At 42.0% G+C, this 22,100-nt stretch overlaps 1 protein-coding gene across 1 annotated transcript in view; it reads right to left on the reverse strand.

Moving 5' to 3' along the window:
• LOC125903350 (protein kinase C epsilon type-like) overlaps positions 1-22,100 on the reverse strand; it is a 117,298-nt gene that overhangs the window by 22,012 nt on the left and 73,186 nt on the right. The window contains exon 11 of the mRNA XM_049600225.1: positions 9,536-9,690. Coding sequence (XP_049456182.1) covers positions 9,536-9,690 — 155 coding nt within the window. The remainder of the gene's footprint in view (positions 1-9,535; positions 9,691-22,100) is intronic.

A 22,100-nucleotide genomic window follows, 5' to 3' on the forward strand; every position in this document is an offset into this window, starting at 1 on the left:
CACACACACACACACACACACACACACACACATCAACCTGTAGCTGCTGAACACTGATCAGAGCACACACCCTTTATATTGTGCAACAGTTCCACCTACAAAGCACTTTAAACCTGCTGCTGCAATTACTTATTACTATCTAAGATACACTTCATATTATTATTTATACTTAGTTACTTGTCACTGTTTTATCTTGTCTTAATGTTTTAAATTTAGCTTGCAGCTGTCAGCATGAGATCGATTAAACATAATTTAGTTGTACATCTAAAATGACAACAAAGTGTCCTATGCGGAGCTGTTGTGAGGGAGCTGTGACAGTATTTGTACAATATCTGTCAAGCAGTCTGATGCAAAAACTCAAGCCAGGAAAAAACTTTTATGTCCGTCACTGTCCTCAGAAGCAGTTCCAGCAAAAGTCCAGACAAACACATCAGTGTGAGGAATACAAAAAGAACTATGGATCTGTCTGAAGGACAAAAACAGCTGAGATGTTTGGATATGACCTTTGTCCACCCTCAAGAGTCCTGTCACTCCATACAGTAAAACTAGGGCTGGGTATCAAACCTCAATACCATGTCTGCAGAAAACTAGCTGCCATCAAATGCTTTGGAAGATTTTCTTGTTCCTTTTTCATCGATCAGATATTTCCTGATATAAATCACAATGTTTCTACTTTTAATATTTTGTTTAGGCAGCAGCTGCTCGTGTTCAGACAACATCAAGACAGTGCCATGATGTTCCAGCGGAGCTTCACCTACGTGTTTATGTGTGTTGATCACGACATGCATCTGCCTACCAGTCTGAACCTGCTCCGTCAGCACTATCACACCCAAACATCACCTTCTGTTTGGTCCCGTGGGACTTCAACGATGTTAAATATAAGTAAAACAGAAGACCATGTTCTGCTTTCTGAAAATGAAATGGGGGGAAATGAAGTGATGGGCGCGTCGACGAGGGGCTGCCAAGGAGAAAAGATGATCATCAGGGGAGTGATGCAGGAGGGAGGAGGAGAAGATGGGGCGGGAGCGAGAGTCGGGACATAATGTTCCCAAAACACTTGTTGTTCATCTTCTTCTGGTCAACATAGTGAGTCAGGGAGGGACGACACAGAGAGAGAGAGACAGAGGATCAGGTAGCACAGTCAGGCATCACAAATTAATATGCAGTGTGTGTGTGTGCGTGTGTTGTGCCTGCCAACATCTGACAGAGTAATATTCACTATCAAAACAGCATGACTGTGAAAACAATGTTGAAAGACTGAACCATTAATCTTAATGTTTGTGAACTGGAGTCAGCAGGTTCTTTAAACCTCAGTGTGGGAATGAATTCCTTCTGGAGGTGAGCAGGAATTTAAGAAACCAAACAAAAGGAGAGCTGCTGTTTTTCATACACGGACGATTTATTTTTTGCATGGTCTTGGGTGTCGTTTGCACAATTGCTGTGAGCATACAAAGCAGAATGCTTTGCAATTAACAAAGATGTCTATTAGAGTCTATTTCACAATGACGATTATGAAAACTGCAAACAGCCCCTGCAGTCACTTCATCCTGGCGCCTGGCCTGTCTGTTGCTATCAGTAGCACTTTAAGGGTACTGGTATCGTCATTTTTTAAGTGATACTCAGCCCTGTCCCCTGCCCAAACTCTGTCTCAACATGGATAAAAATGTGAGGGTCATATGACTGCTTCGTGTTGTGTCCACGCACGTGGAGCGTGCAGAATTCTTTGGAGACATTTCTATGGATGTTTTCATATATTTTTCTTAATGGAATTTATTAAGAGACATGAATCCGAGCAGGCCCGAGCCTCTGTCATCTCTACTTGAAAACAGAAGCCGGGGTCTGCTGAAGGTGTTTCTGGTAACAGGACGCTTTCTACATTTCAACTCTACAGTCGCAGCGTTTGACCCAGAGACAGACTCTGGGTGGAGTGTCGCATTAAACCCTGGTTATGCAGCCAAAACCAATAAAAAACAAAACAAAACAATCAAGCTGTGAGCGTTTGGCTTTAACCCTGATGACTGATTTGAATTAAATTGTGCCAACCCAATTCACACCATTGACATTTTATGATTATGACCCCCCATCATTATTAACATCATTGTAACAGAAACTGTGTGAAACAATGAGCGCTGGTCCAACAGGCACCAGCAGGACGGGGCGCTCTGAGATCACGCAGCAAAAATAACTAACGACACAGGATGGAAGTAAGTTACATAAGCGTTTAGTGATTTTATCCTCTTGTTTGTGTTCCAGTTTATAGCGTATTGTTAGTGTTCTTTATTATTTACATTTTGTTTGTTTCTGTGTGGAGTTTGCATGTCTTCGCTATGTCAGCGTGGGTTTTCTCCAGGTTCTCCGGCTTTCCCCCAACAGTCCAAAGACAACACCCAAAGGTGTGAATGGTTTGTCTCTATGTGTCAGCCCTGTGATAGTCTGGTGACCTGTCCAGGGTGAACCTGCCTCTCGCCTAATGTCAGCTGGGATAGGCTTAAGCCGCCATGACACATGATGAGCTAACAAATCAACAAACACTTTTTATGCCTGAACTTTTACCACCAGTTTTGGCCTCGTGAGCAAGGAACAAGATGTAGCACACTGAAAACCCTAAAAGAAATTCATTTTCCCATTGCAAAATATTTTATTCCTCCACCGACCGTTTTTGGGTGGTCTGTCCATCCATACGCCCCATTCTTCTGAACGTGATACCTCAAGAACGCCTTGAGCTTTTTTTTTTTTTTTTTCAAATTTGGCACAAACGTCCACTTGGACCCAATAATGAACTGATTAGACTTTGGTGGTTCTAAGTCAAAGGTCAAGGTCACTGTGACACCGCCTGTCTCATTCTCATGAACAAAATTTGTCCAGAACACCTTGAAGGAATTTCTTCAAATTTGGCACAACGATGAACTGATTAGATTTTGGTGGTCAAAGATCAAGGTCAGTGTGACCTTGCATCCATCTCATTCTTATGAGCAGAATATCTCAAAAACACTGTCAGGGAATTTTGTCTAATTTGAAAAAAAAAAACGTCCTCTGGACTCAAGAATGAACTGATTAGAATTTGGTGGTTGTAAGTCAAAGATAAAGGTCACTGTGACATTGCCTGTCTCATTCTTGTGAACAAAATATCTCCAGAACATCTCAAAGGAACTTCTTCAAATTTGGCACAAACGTCCACTTGGACTCAATGATGAACTGATTATAGACTTTGGTGGTTGTAAGTCAAAGATAAAGATCACTGTGACATTGCCTGTCTCATTCTTGTGAACAAAATATCTCCAGAACATCTCAAAGGAACTTCTTCAAATTTGGCACAAACGTCCACTTGGACTCAATGATGAACTGATTAGACTTTGGGGGTTGTAAGTCAAAGGTCAAGATCACTGTGACCTCGTCTGTCTCATTCTTGTGAACAAAATATCTTCAGAACTCCTTGAAGGAACTTCTTCAAATTTGGCACAAACGTCCACTTGGACTCAATGATGAACTGATTATAGACTTTGGTGGTTGTAAGTCAAAGGTCAAGGTCACTGTGACCTCGTCTGTCTCGTTCTTGTGAACAAAATATCTTCAGAACACCCTGAAGGAATTTCTTCAAATTTGGCACAAACGATTAGAAACTGATTAGATTTTGGTGGTCAAAGATCAAGGTCAGTGTGGCCTTGCATCCGTCTCATTCTCATGAACAGCATATCTCAAAAACACGGTCGGGGAATTTTGTCCAATTTGGAACAAATGTCCTCTTGGACTCAAGAATGTACTGATTAGAATTTGGTGGTAGGAGGTCAATGGTCAAAGTCAGTGTGACCTCACAAAACATATTTTTGGCCATAACTCAAGAATTCACGGGGTAACTATGACAAAATTTCACACAAATGTCTAACAGGATAAATGACTTGAAAATGATGACTTGACTAGTCCGCAGAGGCTTACAACTGTGAAGTGGTACGATATAGTTTTAGATGTTTCACTAACATTATTTATCATGGGACATTTCTGTTTTTGTGTTTTCCTCTGTGTTAAAGTTAATTTGGGCTTTGTTTTTAACAGAAAGGGGGAGTGTTGTTCTTTGGTTCAACTGTAACAGTGTTTGTTTTTCTATTTTTTTTTTTTTTTAAATTGGCATTGTCCGAAAAGTAAGTTGATCTTTGCTTATTTAGCCAGTTTTCACCCTTGTGAAATACTCAAAATTGCGGCTATTTAAACTATCAAATGTACAAAAAAAAAACAAGCTTGGTTTCTTTCCACAAGCTGAGCTAAATGGGATAAACACCTCTCAGTTTGACAGTCCTTGATGGGCACTGGGTGAGGTGTTACTGTTTGTTTTGAGTCAGCTAATTTTAGTCATATTTCATGCTGCCTGCAGAAAAAAAAACATACCTGGCAATATCCCGATCAGATAGAACAAAACAAGACTTTAGCAAAAACAGGTTGTCAAAGAAACCAGCAAATACATTCACATTATGTTTAAAGCCAGCATCAGCTCATGTGTAATAATACAGGTCCAGTTTTTTTTAACTTGTATTTATTTAACTCTTTTGTCTTCACTGTATGAGGAGACCAGAGCACCTGATGGGAACCCCGCTCACGTGAAACTGAGTGATTAAAGGACAAACATGACGTGTGAAAGAGGACTGTACCATATTCTGTCACGTTCAGCTGACCTTTCATTTCTGAACATGTAACAATAATATTCATGTTTAAACACTTCCCAGCCGGGTTGATCTTTCTGTGGATGCTGCATCTGTGTTCATGCCAACATTTTATATATTCATGACTTTGAAAAGGCAGTACACACATACTGTACACCTGCACACACACAACTAAGTGCACGGCACAGGGGGATAAACTGGGACAAAAACAACCCCATCTCATGTCAAAGCAGTATTTTAGGCCAGAGTGATACACTATCTTGTGCTCTGTGCTCTGACAGAGGATCCCTTGAACACATCTTAAGCAGCTGCCCAAAGGCCCTTGCAGAAGTCCGCTACCGCTGACGGCATGATCAAGTGCTGAAAGCAGTTGCAGAGGCGATAGCCTCAACCATTACCACCTGCAATCACCATGGCCCAAAGACGATCATCACCTTTGTCATATTTTCTGATTCCACCCAACAAGTGATCATGGTCGAACTTTGCAGGTTGGTCACTCCGCAGAGTCTTTACAAAGCTGGGGATAGTGGGGCTGGCTGAGGAGGGAGGCCCCATGGTCAACTGCTGCTGGGATAAAAGCTGGGGACTCATCATCCCCAGTTGGGTCACCTGGGTGACAGTGTCTGATGTTTGAAAAGATTGGATCTATTCTTTAAGAGAAGGTATTATAATGCTTAATATGTCATTTAAACACAGCCATGTTTTCTTTTGATTGAATAAACTTGTAGTTTTAATAAATATGCCATCCAACAAAATTAATTTATTATTCATTGTAAGTCAATGGAAAATGGACCCAGAGGCGGTTAATTTAACAATCTTGCTCCTGAGAGGTCCTCACATTATAACCTACACCTGCTTATTTGTGAAAAGTGAGTTTTTTTCAGTCTGGGTCCAGTGGTAAAATTCTTCATCTTGCTGTTTAACACATGGGTTTGGTTTGCTGGTTTTTCAGCAAGGCTCAGAGAGGAAGTGGTTTGAGCCAGCTGTAACTTTAAATGGACAAAAAAAGTTCTCTATTACGACTCCAACAGTTAGATTAACTTGATTGGATGAACACACCCAACACTGATTTGTCATTGGTCTTTGACACTGATTTACATAACATAAATATACGGCTGCTGTCGTGGAAATATCAACTTTCCTAAACTATCCATCGAGTAGTTCAATGGTGTTCATTATGTCTTTAGTTTCTGATAATGACTTTACAGTAGTTGTTCTTTTATCACAGGCATGTTAGGATGTTACATTTTTTCCACTGAATGGTTTAGCTCGACTTGACTAAACTCACTTTGGCACCAGGTACTTTTCTCTATTTCATTTTCCACTGCGTGTAGTACCCCCTCAGTGGAGGCAGGATTGTTAGCTGATCACCATGGTGACACCATGTGGAACTGCTGTGACATCATCCTCTGCACTTGCTGGCCATCCTGAAGAATATCTAAACTTTGTTAATTGTGGGGCGTCGGTGGCTTGGTGGTAGAGCAGGCGCCCCATGTACAAGGCTGTTGCCGCAGCAGCCTGGGTTCGAGTCCAGCCTGTGGCCCTTTGCTGCATGCCACTCCCTCTCTCTCTTCCCCTTTCACACTTGTCTGTCCTATCAAATAAAGGCTAAAAATGCCCCAAAAATATCTAAAAAAAAAAACTGCGTTAATTGTATGGTGTCGTATACACTGTTGTTTTGCAGGCTGACAGCTTTAAAAAAAAAAATGGGTCAAGTGGATAAAAACATTGAGGTCACTACTGATGGCAGCTTGGCTATTTAAAAACTGAAAATTGACCTGAGTTGAACTGAACTGTTTTAACTCCACCTTCTAGTATCAGATCAGCTTGCTTCGAACCTCAACTGATGTATTACACAAGAACGTACCAGGTATTATCCACAGATTTTACTGATGGAAAACCAAAAATAAGCGAGTTGAATTGAGCAGAGCCACGCTGTACCCTTTGATGCAGTGGAAATGTGGTTCAAGTCAGTAACAAAGCAGCCCAGAATGAAAAAGATCCAACCAAAAATAGCCTGTGTGCTTATTCAATCATGTTTCTTAACACTTGTTTTTGATGCGGTCGTTGGTCACGAGGTTTGAGGGTGAGTTAGTTGAGGGTAAGTTATCTTTTTTTTTTTTTTTTTTTAAAGATTATTTTTTTGCCTAGGAAAGTATGGAGTGAAATGGGGAGAGGGAGGGGAGATGACATGCAGCAAAGGCCTGGACTTGGAATTTAACCCACGGCCGCTGCGGCGTGGACATAGCCTTTCTACAGTACACGGGGTGTTTGAGGGTTAAGACTTGATTTCAGGGGTGCAAGTGTTATAATTACCCTTAGGTTAAGGGTAGAGCTTAGGAAATGCATTATGTCAATGAGGGACATTTAAGTATCGAAGCATGAATGTGTGCGTGTTAAAGATCTTGATGGTGAGAGGATAAAACAGGTGAAACATAATGACACAAACAAAATCACACGAACAGGCTCATTATCTTACATAGCACAGACGGTGTGGCATGAACACACACACGCGTGCACACACACACACACACGGTTTGCATGACGAGAAATTCTAAACACCAAATCAAACCTCTGATTCGTGAAGAGAAAACACAAAAAAGAAGACCTCACATTTCTTCCACCGCAGTTATTTTTGGGAGCAAACAGCCTGAACCTGCGCTGGGCCTCCGTCCATCACAATGGTGTTATGATTCGAGCAGCGTGTTGCTTTTGTGGGACCAGCTGTGTGTTTGCTATCGGCTGACAATGATATTATGACTGAGGAGTCCACACAGACAGATAATACAACCTACAGTAGGAGGACAGTGAGGTAACCTCGACCTGCAGACCGACACAGAGCGTTTCCAGGGTCAACAACTTTCATAACTGACAAAAATATTTCATCTGAAAAGAATATTAGCTAATAGCTGTGTTTCAGTATGACTGAGCACAAGAGTACTCCATGTTCACCCCACAAAACAAACATCGCTTTGTGTTCAAATTAGCTCCTCTGGCAGTCTGGTTCCTAAAAACTCTACCAAGTTCAAGATAATTACCAAAAAAAACCAAGCCACTCAAGTCACGTCATTGTTTTTCAGGGTTTTTAGCTGAATTATTTGTGCTGTGTCTCAATTTGGATTCTTCTGTGAGTACACATCCATGTACACTTTGACACTGCTTACTTAGTTGCGTAGTGCGTGAATTTCGACCAGGTCCCCCCAGACTTTGAAGTCACTTTGGCATACTGCCCAGACCTTTGACTTACAAGTCCCGCGTCCGCCATGTGATGCCATGAGGCCCAACAAGGCTCACAGTTCCCACACATTTTCATGGACAAAATTTCAAAACGCTTTGATGACTTTTTAAGGCCAGATTCAAACTGTGTTCGAACATGATTTCAGCCAGCTGGCAAACATGAGACAGAACACAGGGAGGAAATGAAGAAACTTACATGATGGAAAACAAACATCACACATCCACCCATATTAAGCTGATCTGCATTACGCCGCAAAAATAATTTGCCGTTATGTGACTGTGATTACTTGGAAGGTTATCCATGGAAAACTACTGAAACAATTTCATTACACACAATAAAATTCATCAGTGAAAATCATTCATTCAATGATTTTCACTGATGTCATGACTTAAAAAGTGATTGTGAAATTCTACGAATCTTCAGGGTTGTCCATGACTGTGGGAACCCTGAGGGCTTTTTATCATAGCTTTACAATGTGAAAAGGCATCTGGAAATTAGTGGAAACTTTCTGTTGATTGTCACAACCCCCGCACAATGATTCATTTCACTATTGGAACTTGATGCATCTGATAACTTTTCAAAAGTGCTTGCTTTATGATCTTGACAATGCGGAATATCAGGGTAATTTTATACTCTGAAAGTCAAACTTTGTTGGCTTTGGCATGTGCTAGTGAGCATATTTCACAGGCCTGTGTCCCAGGTGTCTTTGTATTAGAGCAGCAACTAACAATTATTTTCATTGTCAACCAATCTGTCGATTATTTCTTCGATTAGTCAACTAATCATTTTATCGAAAAATGTGTTAAAATGTTGAAAAATGTCGGTCTGTCTCTCCCAAACCCCAAAATGATGTCACCTAATGTCTTGTTTCATACTCACGCCACAGGGTTTTAGTTCACTGTCATGGGAGAGTGTGTAAAGCTGCCAATATCTGAACGTAACAAGCTGCAATAAGAGTATTTTAGGGTACTTGTATAGTACTTTTCTGTGAAAAATGACTCAAGCACTTTTGCATAGACATGAAAAGAACACATTTTAAAACCACATGAAGTCTCGAGAAAGGAGAAAGGTGATCGTTTCTCGATCCAAACATCCACAAGACCAATGAGAGCTTCTTATTCAAGATGTAAAGAACGCTTTATGTTGTGGAAAATACATTCCTCAGCTGGAAGATTCAGACCAAATAAACAGCTCACTAATGCCCCGCTGTATTTCAAAGATTAAGGATGAAGATGAGTTGAAGCACTGCAAAGTGCACTTTGGTTGACAGTTTTCCTCTTCATTAATGCTGGGAGTTTCAGTTAATGTTTATTATCTTTATTTTTCCAGGAATTCTCTTTTATGCTGTAATGGAGACGCATATCTCAGTGGGAAGCACTAAATCAAATAAGCAGAACGTTCACAGTGTATCAGCGATTAAAGGAACAGCTTTTGAGTTAAGAGTTCAGCTTTAACTCAAATGTGCAGAGAAGTGAGGGGTGCAAAAGGGCAGCAGAATAGTGTTAAACCCAATGTCATGGAGCAAACCAAACCCAGATCCCAATGACATGAAAACAAATCTGCAAAAAATAAAAAAATCCATAGAGGCCTGAATGCATATGTTCTGTGTGGAGACCTGTTACACAGATTGATGCTGCCATCTTACCTGTATATGACTCCATGCCGGTGCAGGAACATCAGAGCGGACGTGACCTCAGCTGCGTAAAAACGAGACCGCGCCTCGTCAAACTTCCTCGACCGCTGGATCTGAAACATCAGGTCACCTCCATTAACGTACTCCATCACAAAGAACAACCGGTCCTGAGGAGAGAGGAAGAGGGAGTCGGTCACTCTTCATTTAATTTAGTTAAGCTTGAGAGTCACAACCAAGACATATAACACCATGTGTCCATCGATAATTCAAAAACAAAAACATTTTGTGACGTCACATATCAACATTTGTTCATGGATTTTTCACGTCCACATATGACGTCCAAGGTACCTTTGACGTTCTGGGATGCCGTGTCAACTTCAGCCTGTTTTCAAAAGACACTTTTGTTTCCACAGGAAATGTACAGTTTGCATTCAGTCTCTTTCAAAATAAACACACGTTGGTACGACACCGCAAACTGCCATTTTTTGTTTCAACAACATGCATGTGGTTAGATTTAGGAAATGAGAGCACATGGTGCGGTTTAGGAAAAAACAAAAGGGTTTAGCTTTACAATCTTACATGAAGCGAACACTGGCCTCCTGGGTGTAAGTCGGTGGTTATTGGACCTGCCCTAATGGGACTTCTGCCGCTTTAACTTTCGTTGTTGTCTCGCCATGTTTCCCCGACGTTGCTAGGCATCGTTAAATAATAACAGAGGCCGGCTGCGTATCATGTCGATGTGAAAGGATGGCTTTTTTCATCGGTGTCTTACACTGGAAGACTTTGGAGTGAGACCGGGTTGAATATACTCAATGCAACGTTCATTAAAAACATTTAGATCTTTGTTTTGAAACATTTCACGTATCGTTAAGCCTCCAAACTGGTTTCATTAAGTAAACTTTATAAGATAAAATTCTGAGAAAGGCTGCTACATGTTTTAAATATAGACATAAGGAATAAATAATGTTACTTTAGCTTAATTTACTTTATTTCAGCAATGTTCCAACTCATAAAACTCAAATACAGAACACAGAATAGAATCCAACCTCCAAACGAACCTCAACAGGATATGCGGAACGAAAAATGACAATTTGGCACAAGTAAACTGTGATGGGCATTTTCCACACTGATGAATACTGATTCCTTTCAAAATAAATTATTGCTGAAATCATAATCATCATAACTGGTCTGCAATAGTCCTATTTTCCAAAGATAAACCTAATTTATAAAAAAAAAAAAAGCTGAGATGCGATACACTTGTGCATGTGTGACTCAAAAAGATGGAAAGTACTACCCCAAAGTACACACTATACTGTACTTAAATATTGTAACATACTGATATCTTGATAAAGTATTTTTTCCATATCAGCACTTCTAATTAAGACATGAAGGCAAACTGAATTTGAAAGTTCAGTGTTTATGAAGCGGGCAGACTCCACAAATTCTACCGGATATTCAAGAAACAATTTACAACATATGCATTTTATGTCTCACAGACTACCCTCAGTGTAAAAACAAACAATATACATGGCTTTGTGGCCGGGATTAATTGTCTGTACTTCCTGTGACACACACAGACATATACACTCAGAAAACACACTCAATACCGCACCCTCTGAGCTCTATTCTCTTGGTACTGAAAATGGGCTCCGGGGGAAAATGGCCCCCTTCCTGAATTCCAGCTTGCATTCTTCATATAGGAAATAAGAGAGAGAGAGAGTGGTAGAGTGTGTGTGTGTGTGTGTGTGTGTGTGTGTGTTGGGGGTAGAGGGTTGTGATATAAACAGCTCTGTATATAAGAACCCAGCAGCAGTCCCTCTGAGCCATTGTATGTTCATCCTCTTTCTCACAGGCATTCATTCACATCCACGGCCACCTTACATCGCTAAACCTTTAATCACACACTGTCATGCCGTCCCAGTTGTTGGTTAACAGGTACATCATTTTAAACACACTAAACAACAACCTGCTCTCAGTCACAGCATCTCTGGAAATTCTTGGATCTTGACTGGATCTGAAAATAATCTGCCTTTTTCAGAAATGACCCACACAGCTGCAGGGGAGCTGGTGGTTTCCCAAACAGATGTAATTCCGGTGAACGTAACAGAAAGAAAAAGTCATATTTCTGGGCACAGTTACCACAATCCTCTTCCTTTTGAGGTCATTAACAGGCCAATATTCCTGTAATTCTGCACTTTCTTCCTGCATTTCCTCCGAAGGTGATGACCCAAACAGAAGTGACTAAAGGTAAACACAAGCTGTGGGACAGGCCAAGACATGACCCTGATTTCCATTTGTCTGTTTGACAGTATCATTTGTAAGCAAAGTGTAATAATTATTAAAAAGAAATTTGGATTTAACGTGAATTGAAAGTAAAGAAAAACAGGATACAGAACAGAAAACAGGACAGAATTCGAGTCAGCCGTATATGACGTCATTTCAGAAGAATAAGATTGTGTAGATAAGGATCAAATAAGCAGATGGAAAAGTTGTTGGCTCATAAAGTAAATCACACATCAGAAAAGAATTTGCCCGTTTCTTCTTTTTCCCAAATTCAAATCTGTACACACCACTGAATGAATCTCATGCCAACCCATTCTCACTCCTAGATTGTCAAATAGGTCAGTGGCCCTTACGCCGGGTGCACAACCTATTTTTCCTGTTTTAATGGAGCGTTTCTCCAATGCATTCCCCACCCCCAGAACAACGCTGCGAGGTTCCGTCGTTGACGGACCTGGCCAGATGCGGGCGGCTAGCTAGCGCGCTGTCGACGAGAGCTGTTAGCGAAATCGTCTAGCAGAAGATCTTCCTGCGAAGATCTCTCATGTTGACTGTCACTGTAACGTTACCAACTAAACTGAGACGAGTTGAGTAGTGTACTATTGAAAGAGCTGATATAGAAATGAACGGGAAATTTGAAAATATAGAGTAATTATCAATCGCATAGAAATCAACATATGGTCAACAATCACTTTTAATAGTGGAAAAAAAGCTTATCCTTATTTTTCTTTTGCATAAATAAATGAAATATTGTTTGTTTACAACTGCGACTGCAATTTATTTCCTACTTCCGGCACCATTACGCTCCGTTTCTCCCATCTCGTCAACGCCCAGGTAGGAAAAATCCAATGCCTCTACGGTCCGACAGTCAACGGAACCGCTGCCTTGCTGTGCGCTAGTCCATTACTATCCGTCATTTTCACCTCCATTAGAATGAATGACTTCCGGTCAGTGTCAATCCGTCAATGGGTTAAGTTGTGCACCCGGCTTTAGGCACCCTTTAGAGTCTGTGTGAGACAGAGCAGGCTTTCCAATGTAAACCCATCTGTGGGTCAGACACTCAGAGCAACAATGAGTGGGAAGAGTGAGAAAGGACACAGGACTTTCCTCCAAGAGGCCGCTGTTTGTGTCCTGTATGAAACCGAACGTACAATAAATGGACCTGCACAAGTAGGGTGAAGGGTGAAGTAGATGTCAGACGAGCGGGGAATCCAAAACACAAGAGAAGTCAACACACCTGTGTGAAGCCAACTGTTGACAGGGTGGATCAGACCAGGGGCGACACAAAGGTGCAATGTACAGCCACATGGGGAAGCAATCACCAGCGCAGGAAACCATACGCAGACGAACAGGTAAACTCACTACAGAGAGCTGAGTGACGGTCTCTCCACACAGCCACAAGAAACAGGTGAAGAGAAACGGGGAAGGCGGAAGCAGAGCTCTTGGTTGAGGACAGAAGGCTGAGTGGTTTACCAGGGAGCAGGTGAAGCAGGAAAGTCAGAAGCAGAGAAGGTCGGCAAAGAGGAAGCAGTCCAAGGGTAAGCGCTGGAAAGTCTTACAAAGGAATGGCAAAGAACAATCTGGCAACAATAGTCTGTGAAGCTGGAGACTTTATAGTGACAGGACGTAATGAGCCACAGGTGAGCGGAGTTGTCTGGATGAGGTGGACCAGCAGGAGGTGTGGGTTATACACAAATTACTGTCTTGTGATTATGTGGGTTGAACGGTGCATTACTTTTTGTAGGTGTATGTATGAACAGTGCATGAAAACAGCCTGGACTGTTTGAAGAGCCACTGATCAAGCTGTTGTATTTGACTAATTGGGAGTGAGAGCTCTTCTTCTGATTGATTGATAGTTTGACCTGACTTTATCAACGTTACTTCAGCTGGAGGCCCTCGTGGCTGATCGGACTACATTCACACTCCATGTCTTTAAAGCTGACCTCAGGCTACTTGTTTCTTTTCCAGCATCAGTTTAAAGGGGCCTCAGGATTGGGTCTTACATAAGTGCCCGCCGATCCACCTCAGCCAGCTCCCTCCCTCTCTCTCCGTCTCTCTCCCTGCTCCTCCTGAAAGCGACTTTAAACAGGATGTCGAAATAGTTTGTTTAAATGTACCCAGAGTCCCGGCTGGTCCCACCCAATCAAACATGAATAAACATTTCCTGAGTGTAATTACAAATGTACAGATACTGGAACACACACACACACACACACACACACACACACGCAGATATAGATTCACTCCATGTTCTATAGGTGCACACCCATAGGACCCCCCTCCCCTCAGTCCAACATGGGTAGCAATACAGTGCTGATGGTTATCTGACCATTGTGTGTGTATGATAAAACATAAAACATGCCCTCTCTATGCCACCCGCCTGTAATATATGTCCAACACGTCTCAGCTTGCACCTTATGTAACTTCAAAACCATTAACTCATACTTTCTCTTTCTTCACTTACACACACACACATATATGCACACACGCACACACAAACAAGACGGACATATCTTAATTTGTTTCCCCCATCAGAGGTTTAAGGAGAACTCATTTCCTTACTAAAGAAAATAAAAGCAACAACACCACAATGGGGGGAAGGGTAAAAAAAATCCTATTACCTGTAAAAGCAGCAGATGAAGAACTGACTGCAATATCGAAAGGAAAACCGATTCCAAAAAAGCTGGGAGGCTGTGTAAAATAAACGAATAAATAAAAACAGAATGCAATGATTTGCAAATCTATCACGGCCCATATCTAATTAAATACAATCCAAAAACAAGATATTTAATGTGCAAACTTTATTGGTTTTTTTTGTAAAATATACACTACATCTGAATCCAGTTCCTGCGACTTGGGACAGTTGGGACAGGGGCAACAAAAGACTGGGGAAGTTGATGAAGCTCAAAAACGCCTGTTTGAAACGTGCCACAGGTAAACAGGTTAGCTGGTGACGTGATTATGTCTTGACTGGGTCTGAAAGGGGTTGCTCACAAGCAAAGACAGCGCAAGGTTCACCTCTTTGTGGAAAACTGCGTGGGCAAATAGGCCAACAGTTTAAGACCGTTTCTTAAGAAAGAATAACAAGTTAGGAATTTCACTGTCTACGGTCCATAATATTATTAAAAGGTTGCGATGAGACGAGTGGAAATAACCAACGACTTGCAATGCTCCCTTCTGCAACGTTCTAAAAACCTGCTGGTTCACACCAATGCAACTAGATGAGATGGTGTATCATCTCCATGCAACAACTCTCTGTACTTCCCTCTTGATTTGCAGCTTTCCAGGCTTATTTTGTGGCTGAAGCATGAAAGCACATACAGCAGGCAGCAGCAATGACCTACCATCCTACACCAGCACACCATGAGGACGGAAACAGAGGGCTTGGCTGGGACGGAGCACCTGCTGCAGCAAGCAAACACAATTTGACTTGACCAGCAGACTTCATTAAAAAAGCCAACTGCCTGTTGAAACTTGTGACGTGCTTTAGATTCTTTAGGGAAGGAACATGGATATAAAGAAAGAGAGAAACCTAAGAAAGGACATGAGGTAGACGAAGAAAGTAAGAAAGAACAGAGGAAAGGCAGACAGTAAGATAGGACAAAGGACAGAAAGATGGAAGGAAATAACGACCAAAGAAAAAATAAAGTACGAGGAAGAAGGAAAGGAAAATAAAACGTAACGATTATTACATAAAATCGACAGTTGTCAGGTAAATGGAGTTAAGAAACTAGAATTTCAATTAAAATAGAAATACTGAGCACCAGAACTCATTTTATATGCTCTTTATTTTTTTTTTATATATATGTCCTGATAATAGCCCTCTCCCTTAAAATTGAGACCTCAGTTAGATTAAATAAAGGTTGCATAAATGTACTTGTATTAATAAAAATAATCAATCTTCATCCCTGCAGCTACGTAACATAAAATCTGTAGGAACAAATATCTATATTTTTTTTAGATGTCACAGACTACATCTCATCAAAATCAGTCCAAACTGGGAACAAAAAACAACAAGTGTGGTTTGAACTTGTGTCCGTGTACAAAAAAAAAAAAAAGAAGGAGTGAATTGCTGCCCTATTTTTCTCGGAACATTACGAGCCATTACCGTTTGGCTGCTAGTCATTAGAGCAGTAAACATGCACTCAGTGATTTCATTCAACACAACCTGGAGCCTGAGTTTGTTTTCACTCTGTGGTTTGATTCAGATCTCCACATTGTCCAATCATCGCTTTCATAACGCGCGACACAAGCGTTATCACATCACTTTTTTTTTTTTTTTTTAAAGATATTTTTGGGGCATTTTTAAGCCTTTAACTGATAGGACAGACAAGTGTGAAAGGGGGAGAGAGAGAGGGAGTGACATGCAGCAAAGGGCCACAGGCTGGATTCGAGCCCAGGCTGCTGTGGCATCACATCACTTTTAAATGCTGTAAAAGTAACAGCTGCAATACCTGTCCAGATACATGAATCATTCTTTTGAGTCGACTTCAGAGTCATACACAGGAGGGCGGGCTTTTTCTTTTTTATCCACTGATGATGGCAGCAGCAAATGATTGTAACTGGGGGACGGAGTGTTTTGTGTGTGTGTGGTCGTGGAGCCAGATCAACAATGCTTGTCCTTAAAAAAGAAACAGTGCAGTTAAGCTCGTGTCCCTACACTGCACAGCCTCTCACTCTCTCTATGAATCTGTACGTCAACCAGAACGTGGTGCAGAGTGTGAGCATCAAGAACCTGCTCTGAACCAGAACCGCAAGTTAAACTAACACGGACTCGATTTAACAAAACACATTCTGCTTGATTCTGCTGATTAGAGACATATTTTTTATTTTCTTCTTTTACTGGTGCAAAGGGCAGTGCAAGAATCAAGGTACTGACACACAGTGCATACATGGAGGTAGATGCAGATGAGAATTGAGACAAAATGTGACAAAACAAAACAAACAATTGTTTTGTCTTTGAATTGAGCTAAATTTGATACTTTTGTTAACGTATGTTGTTCTTAAAGGGAAAGTGCACCCAAAAATGAAAATGAAAATGTGGTTTCAATTATGTGTTTTTGGACGTTTGAATCTGGGGCTCCGTCAGCCTCCATTAGGTGGAGTTGTGTTGCTACCTCCTCTCCCCTTGGATCTCCTCAAGGGATGTGAGGACTCTAAAACTTCACCTGAGCCTCCCTCGGCATATGGGTGAGTAGATAATGGCTGAAGTTTCATTTTTGGGTGCACTATCCCTTTAATCCACGTTTTATGGCTGTCAGGAGAAGTTTGTCTTTGGGGCTAGATAATCCTGAAGTTTAATGAAAAAGATGATGGTTTGGGAGAAAATGAAGAGATTTCTTCCAGAAAGGTCTCTCTGACAGGAAGCCCTGAGGGTAAACTGATCCCTTGTGCTGTTTTATGGGGGTTAGTAGAGTCAGTTTAAAGTAAACTTTACAGTACTTATCATTTAGGTGTTGTTTTTTATCTTTTATGACCAAAAGCAAAATGGAAAGGGATGGCAGCTTCTTCTGTAACTGAATGTGATAAATTGGAAGATAATATCGTCTCATAGTGATCGCAGGCCCCTCAATCGCATCGGATCGAAATCATTTCGCGGCAGACTTTGTAATATCGCCAAATATTTTATCGTTGTCCAAAGATGTAATTGCTGGATTGTGGATCAGCTTCGGCCTAGTCGGGGCCGCATTATGCTGATGAAGACTTATGTATCATACGTTTATATGAGGCAGGCACAGTGGTGCAGTGGTTAGCACTGTCATCTCACAGCAAGACGGTTCCTGGTTCAATCCCAGGAGGGAGCCCTTCTGTGCAGAGTTTGCATGTTCTCCCTGTGTCAGTGTGGGTTTCCTCCAGGTGCTCCAGCTTCCTCCCACAGTCCAAAGACATGCAGGTTAACTGGTGACTCTAAATTGTCCGTAGGTGTGAATGTGAGTGTGAATGGTTGTCTGTCTCTATGTGTCAGCCCTGTGATAGTCTGGTGACCTGTCCAGCTGGGATATATGGTAAATGTTTGGAGGAATCGGTTGACATGCTAATGGCAAGTCTAAATTGGTGGACCAGAGCAACTCAAAACTTCCTGTGCAAAATAATCATGCACAAGAGGTCACAGCTAACACAGCAAATTTATACAACTGATGCACAGAAAGGTCAGTAAGAGGTAAGTAAGGGTCTTGGTGAAGGTTAGAGGTGAAGGAATGCAGTATGTCAATGACGGTCCTCTACAGAAATACAGATGTGTGTGTGAATGCCTGAACTGCATCCCAAGAACAGCAGATATACAGGACATCCAATAATAACTGCACTTTCGAAAAGAGAGACTCTCCATTGCTCAGGCAATGACACATATTTGGCTGGATGTGCCTGTACACTGTGCATGCGTGCATGTGTGTTCATTGTTTTCGCGTGTTGAATTTGCCCTCACTTGCGTTCTTCACGATAGCTGATGGGAGTTAAATGCGTGCTGTGGCCTGCTGTGGTCCTCCCACAGAATATCTCCTTTCCCCTCGTTCCCGTAAAAACAAATGAGGAGAACGCTTGGATTTCACTGGTCAAAGGAAATGTAAAAAAAACAAAAGTGAGTAGTTTGTCTTGATTAGTTTCATGAGAAACAGACTTCCAGTAAAGTCAGGTCCTTATAAAGCCACGATCAACTGTAGCGTGCAGAGTGTGTGTGTGTGTGTGTGTGTGTGTGTGTGTGTGTGTGAGTTTAGGGAGCAGAAAGGAGGTAGAGGATTGTCTCCTGTACTTTTGTCCTGTGCAGTGTGTACTGTATGTGTGTGTGCGTGTGTGTGTACTGTCTGCATGTCTTGACAGTGTGGACAGAGACTGAGAACGTGTCAGCAGCACAGCAGGATGGATGGGCAGTTTGTTGGACGGAGGAAGTGATGGATGGAAGATATAATGTTGGGATAGTTGGAGAAGGGGAAGGAAGAGAGTGTGATGGATGAAGCCTTTTATCAGCTTTTATTTGGTCTTTAATTTTATGTTATACTTTAAAGCACTCTGTCTTTTGAAGGTGACTACTTAAAGGTCCAGTGTGTAGGGTTTAGGGGGATATATTAACAGAAATGGAATATAAGAATTATATTTTCTTTGGTGTATAATCACCTGAAAGTAAGAATACTTGTGTTTTCATTACTAAAGAATGAGCTGTTTATATCTACACAGGGAGCAGGTCCTTGTCTACAGAGAAAGGCATATTGCACTGCTATGCTTCTACAGTAGCCCACAACAGACAAATCAAACACGTCAGCCATCATAGTTAGAAGCTCATCTGCAACGAGCAGCATTTGATTTCCACTCAGTACGTTTCCTTGACATTAGAGAAAATCGATTCATTGTGTTAGTCTGATAAAAAGCGGACTCAATCCAATTTCTCAAAGTCGGACTAACACACCCAGATAATGCAGTTGGGAGTTGAATTCCTCTATGCAGTCAATCAGACTCAAACTGGCCTTGGCACTCTGCGCATGCTCCACAGTTTCTGTCTGCGCTTTAACCCGCAAGTCAAATAGCAGAACAGCTGGATGATGCTTGATTGTTTGGTCTGTGACGTAATACTGTAGGTCAACCAGAAAAAGGTCCAATACTAACAAGCTGCAAGCGGGCATATCTCCACCTATTGTCTCTTCTGTACCTCGACTTAACTGTGCATGTAAATACATTGAATTAATTGTAACATGAAACTGCTTTACAAAGTGTTGTTACTGGTAAAATAACTGTATCTCTGCAGATAATGTGACTTACAGTAAAAACCTCCTAAACGCCTGGATCAGAGAAAGGTGAGCACACATTAAGTTGTTAGAGAAAATAGGGTGAGCACACAAAACATGTGTTGGGCGGGCAGCATGCCTCCAAGATGCCAAACTACATCAGAGATACACCGATTAGTGATGTCAGACTGCTTTATTCAACATTTTTACTGGTTTAAATCATCAGGTCCTTTTGTGCTGGAGAGGAAAAGACCTCTGGGGATAATTCAGCTCCTGAACAATGAACACTCAAGAAATTCTAGCCAGGAGAAATGTTGTTGCAGTCGGCACCACCAAATCCCCCTAAATCTTACACACTTCATCTTTAAAGGCTCTGTATGCGACAAGCAGAGCATTAATATGTGTAACATTTGTTATGTAAAGATATAGTGGATGGCGTCATCCCGGAAGTAGCCCCCACCTTCTCGTACCCCTCCTGGTTAACACCATCAGCTCTGTCAGCACTGTTGACTGCTAGCTGCCTGTTCAGCCACCTCCATGTTGAGGACTGTTTTATAGGTAACTCTTAAGGCCAAAGCACCTTGGCGGCGAACGCTGCACGTCAGAAAATACACCACTATCATTTTCAATGTACAACTCCACCACAGCGGCGGCTAGACACACGCTGGCGCTCTCACAAATAAATGCATTTCCCCCCACTTGCTCTTTGCTTGTACATCCCAGCTCCTGTAGCAGCTCTTTATCTCTGCTCCTGTGGCAGCTCGACTCCTATCCTCACCACTGATGTATAAAGAGAACTCTGTAGCTGTTGCTGTGTCTCGTGGGTGAAGAATGGATGAAAAGAGACTCGTTGTTGAGGTCGGGAAATATCCCGTGCTCAACGACCCACAATCCCATCACTATAAAGACAGTGACCAAAAAGTACTGCCTGGTGAGTCGTAGCTCTGGAACTTGGCTCTTCAGGTGAGAAATTAAGTTTAGAGGCTCTCCATGCATGATGTTAAGCTAATGCAGAGGTGGAAGAAGGCAGTATTAATAACTTTGTGTGGTCCACTGTTAACGAGCTGTAGTGCATTGCGTTCAGTGTGTCCCAGAGGCCTTGAAAGCCCCTACAAGGAACTTTCATTTTGAGTTGATTTTGGCGACCCTGTGGACAAAAGCGGTAGTGTTTTGCCGGAATGAAGCCTACATTTCCCATGAGCTCTAGCATGTATTGTCGTAAAGATGCTTACCTGGCTCGTGCATGTGTTTGTTTTGGGGATGAATGAAACAACAAGACGGGAAAACTTTGCCCCCGCTCCTATCGGGGATCCCAGCTCACCTCTGCCACGCCCCAGCTCCACCTCTCCGGCGTAAGCACCACCGCCGCCGGGGTAAACGCAGCGGTCGGCTGGTAAGGCTGAAGGCCTGTTTGGCGAGTACTTCCACGGCTTCCTGGACTGAGTATGGAGCGGTGCCTCACCTCTTTATTTCTCAGCACTCGCTGGACCCTGTCGACGCCTGGCTGGTACCTGTCGTCGGCCGGGATGAGGTGTTCAGCCCCGCGGCCCCTGCTCTCTAAGAGTCACTATAAATGTAAGCAGCTAGGTAAGATGATGTGTGCCGTCTGAATGCTGTAAATTGTTTCGTCCTGGAAGTGACCTGCAGCGGACCCGGAGACAGTTTCCTAAAGGTATGGATATACACTATATAGAAATAGCTTATCTTCACACCGATGGTCTCATTTGCTGTTGTAGGTCACGCACAGACATCAGCAGAAACAAGAGACTTTTTCATATCCAGTTAAAAGTTCCTTGTAGCGGCTTTAAGCTCTGAATTTCACATAAAGTCCCTTTAAGTTTAATCTGTACCTTTAGAAACAAACAGAACATTGATATAACAAAGGTCTTATTGTTCTACTTTTAATTTTTTGTCCACGAAAACCAAGCACTGTTCACTTGTTCAACACTTGACACAGGCTGTATGTTAATTGTTTGTGTCCTGACATGCAACCACTTGTTGCTGTGTCAATACCCACTCTAATTGCTATGGCACAAAAGTCATCAGGGTTAACGGTTGGGTGTACAATAATGCCAACTTTCTGTAACCTCAAACTTATTTTAAACTGAACCATGAAACCCTCTGAAGTGGTAAGGACCTGACAATATGTCCTCACTTTCAAAAACTGCTCTCAGGTACAAAAAGTACAAGAACACACACACACACACACACACACACACACACACACACACACACACACACACACAGATAAGTGTGCTGGTGAGCAGATAAACACTGAGCTGGCATCAGAGGAGACACATGCTGCCCATTACTCCTGCAGCTCAGACCTTAAGTACTGAACACAGAAGCATCAAAGCACACACTGAATATTCTCAGCAGCTTGTCAGGAGTTTATTCACCTGATTTCTCACCTGGAGTGCTGATCTCACCAGCTGCGCCCCAACAAGAGAAGTCTTGTTTTAATGTCAGAACTGTTAAACTGAGATGACTAAGACGTACCAGTCACCTGACAAGGGAGGAAGTGCAGGTACAAAAGCCTGGATGTGCCAACGGAGTGAGTCTGGAAAACAGCTTACTTATTT

The sequence above is a fragment of the Epinephelus fuscoguttatus genome, linkage group LG16 (assembly GCF_011397635.1).
Source record: "Epinephelus fuscoguttatus linkage group LG16, E.fuscoguttatus.final_Chr_v1".
Lineage (NCBI taxonomy): Eukaryota > Metazoa > Chordata > Actinopteri > Perciformes > Serranidae > Epinephelus > Epinephelus fuscoguttatus.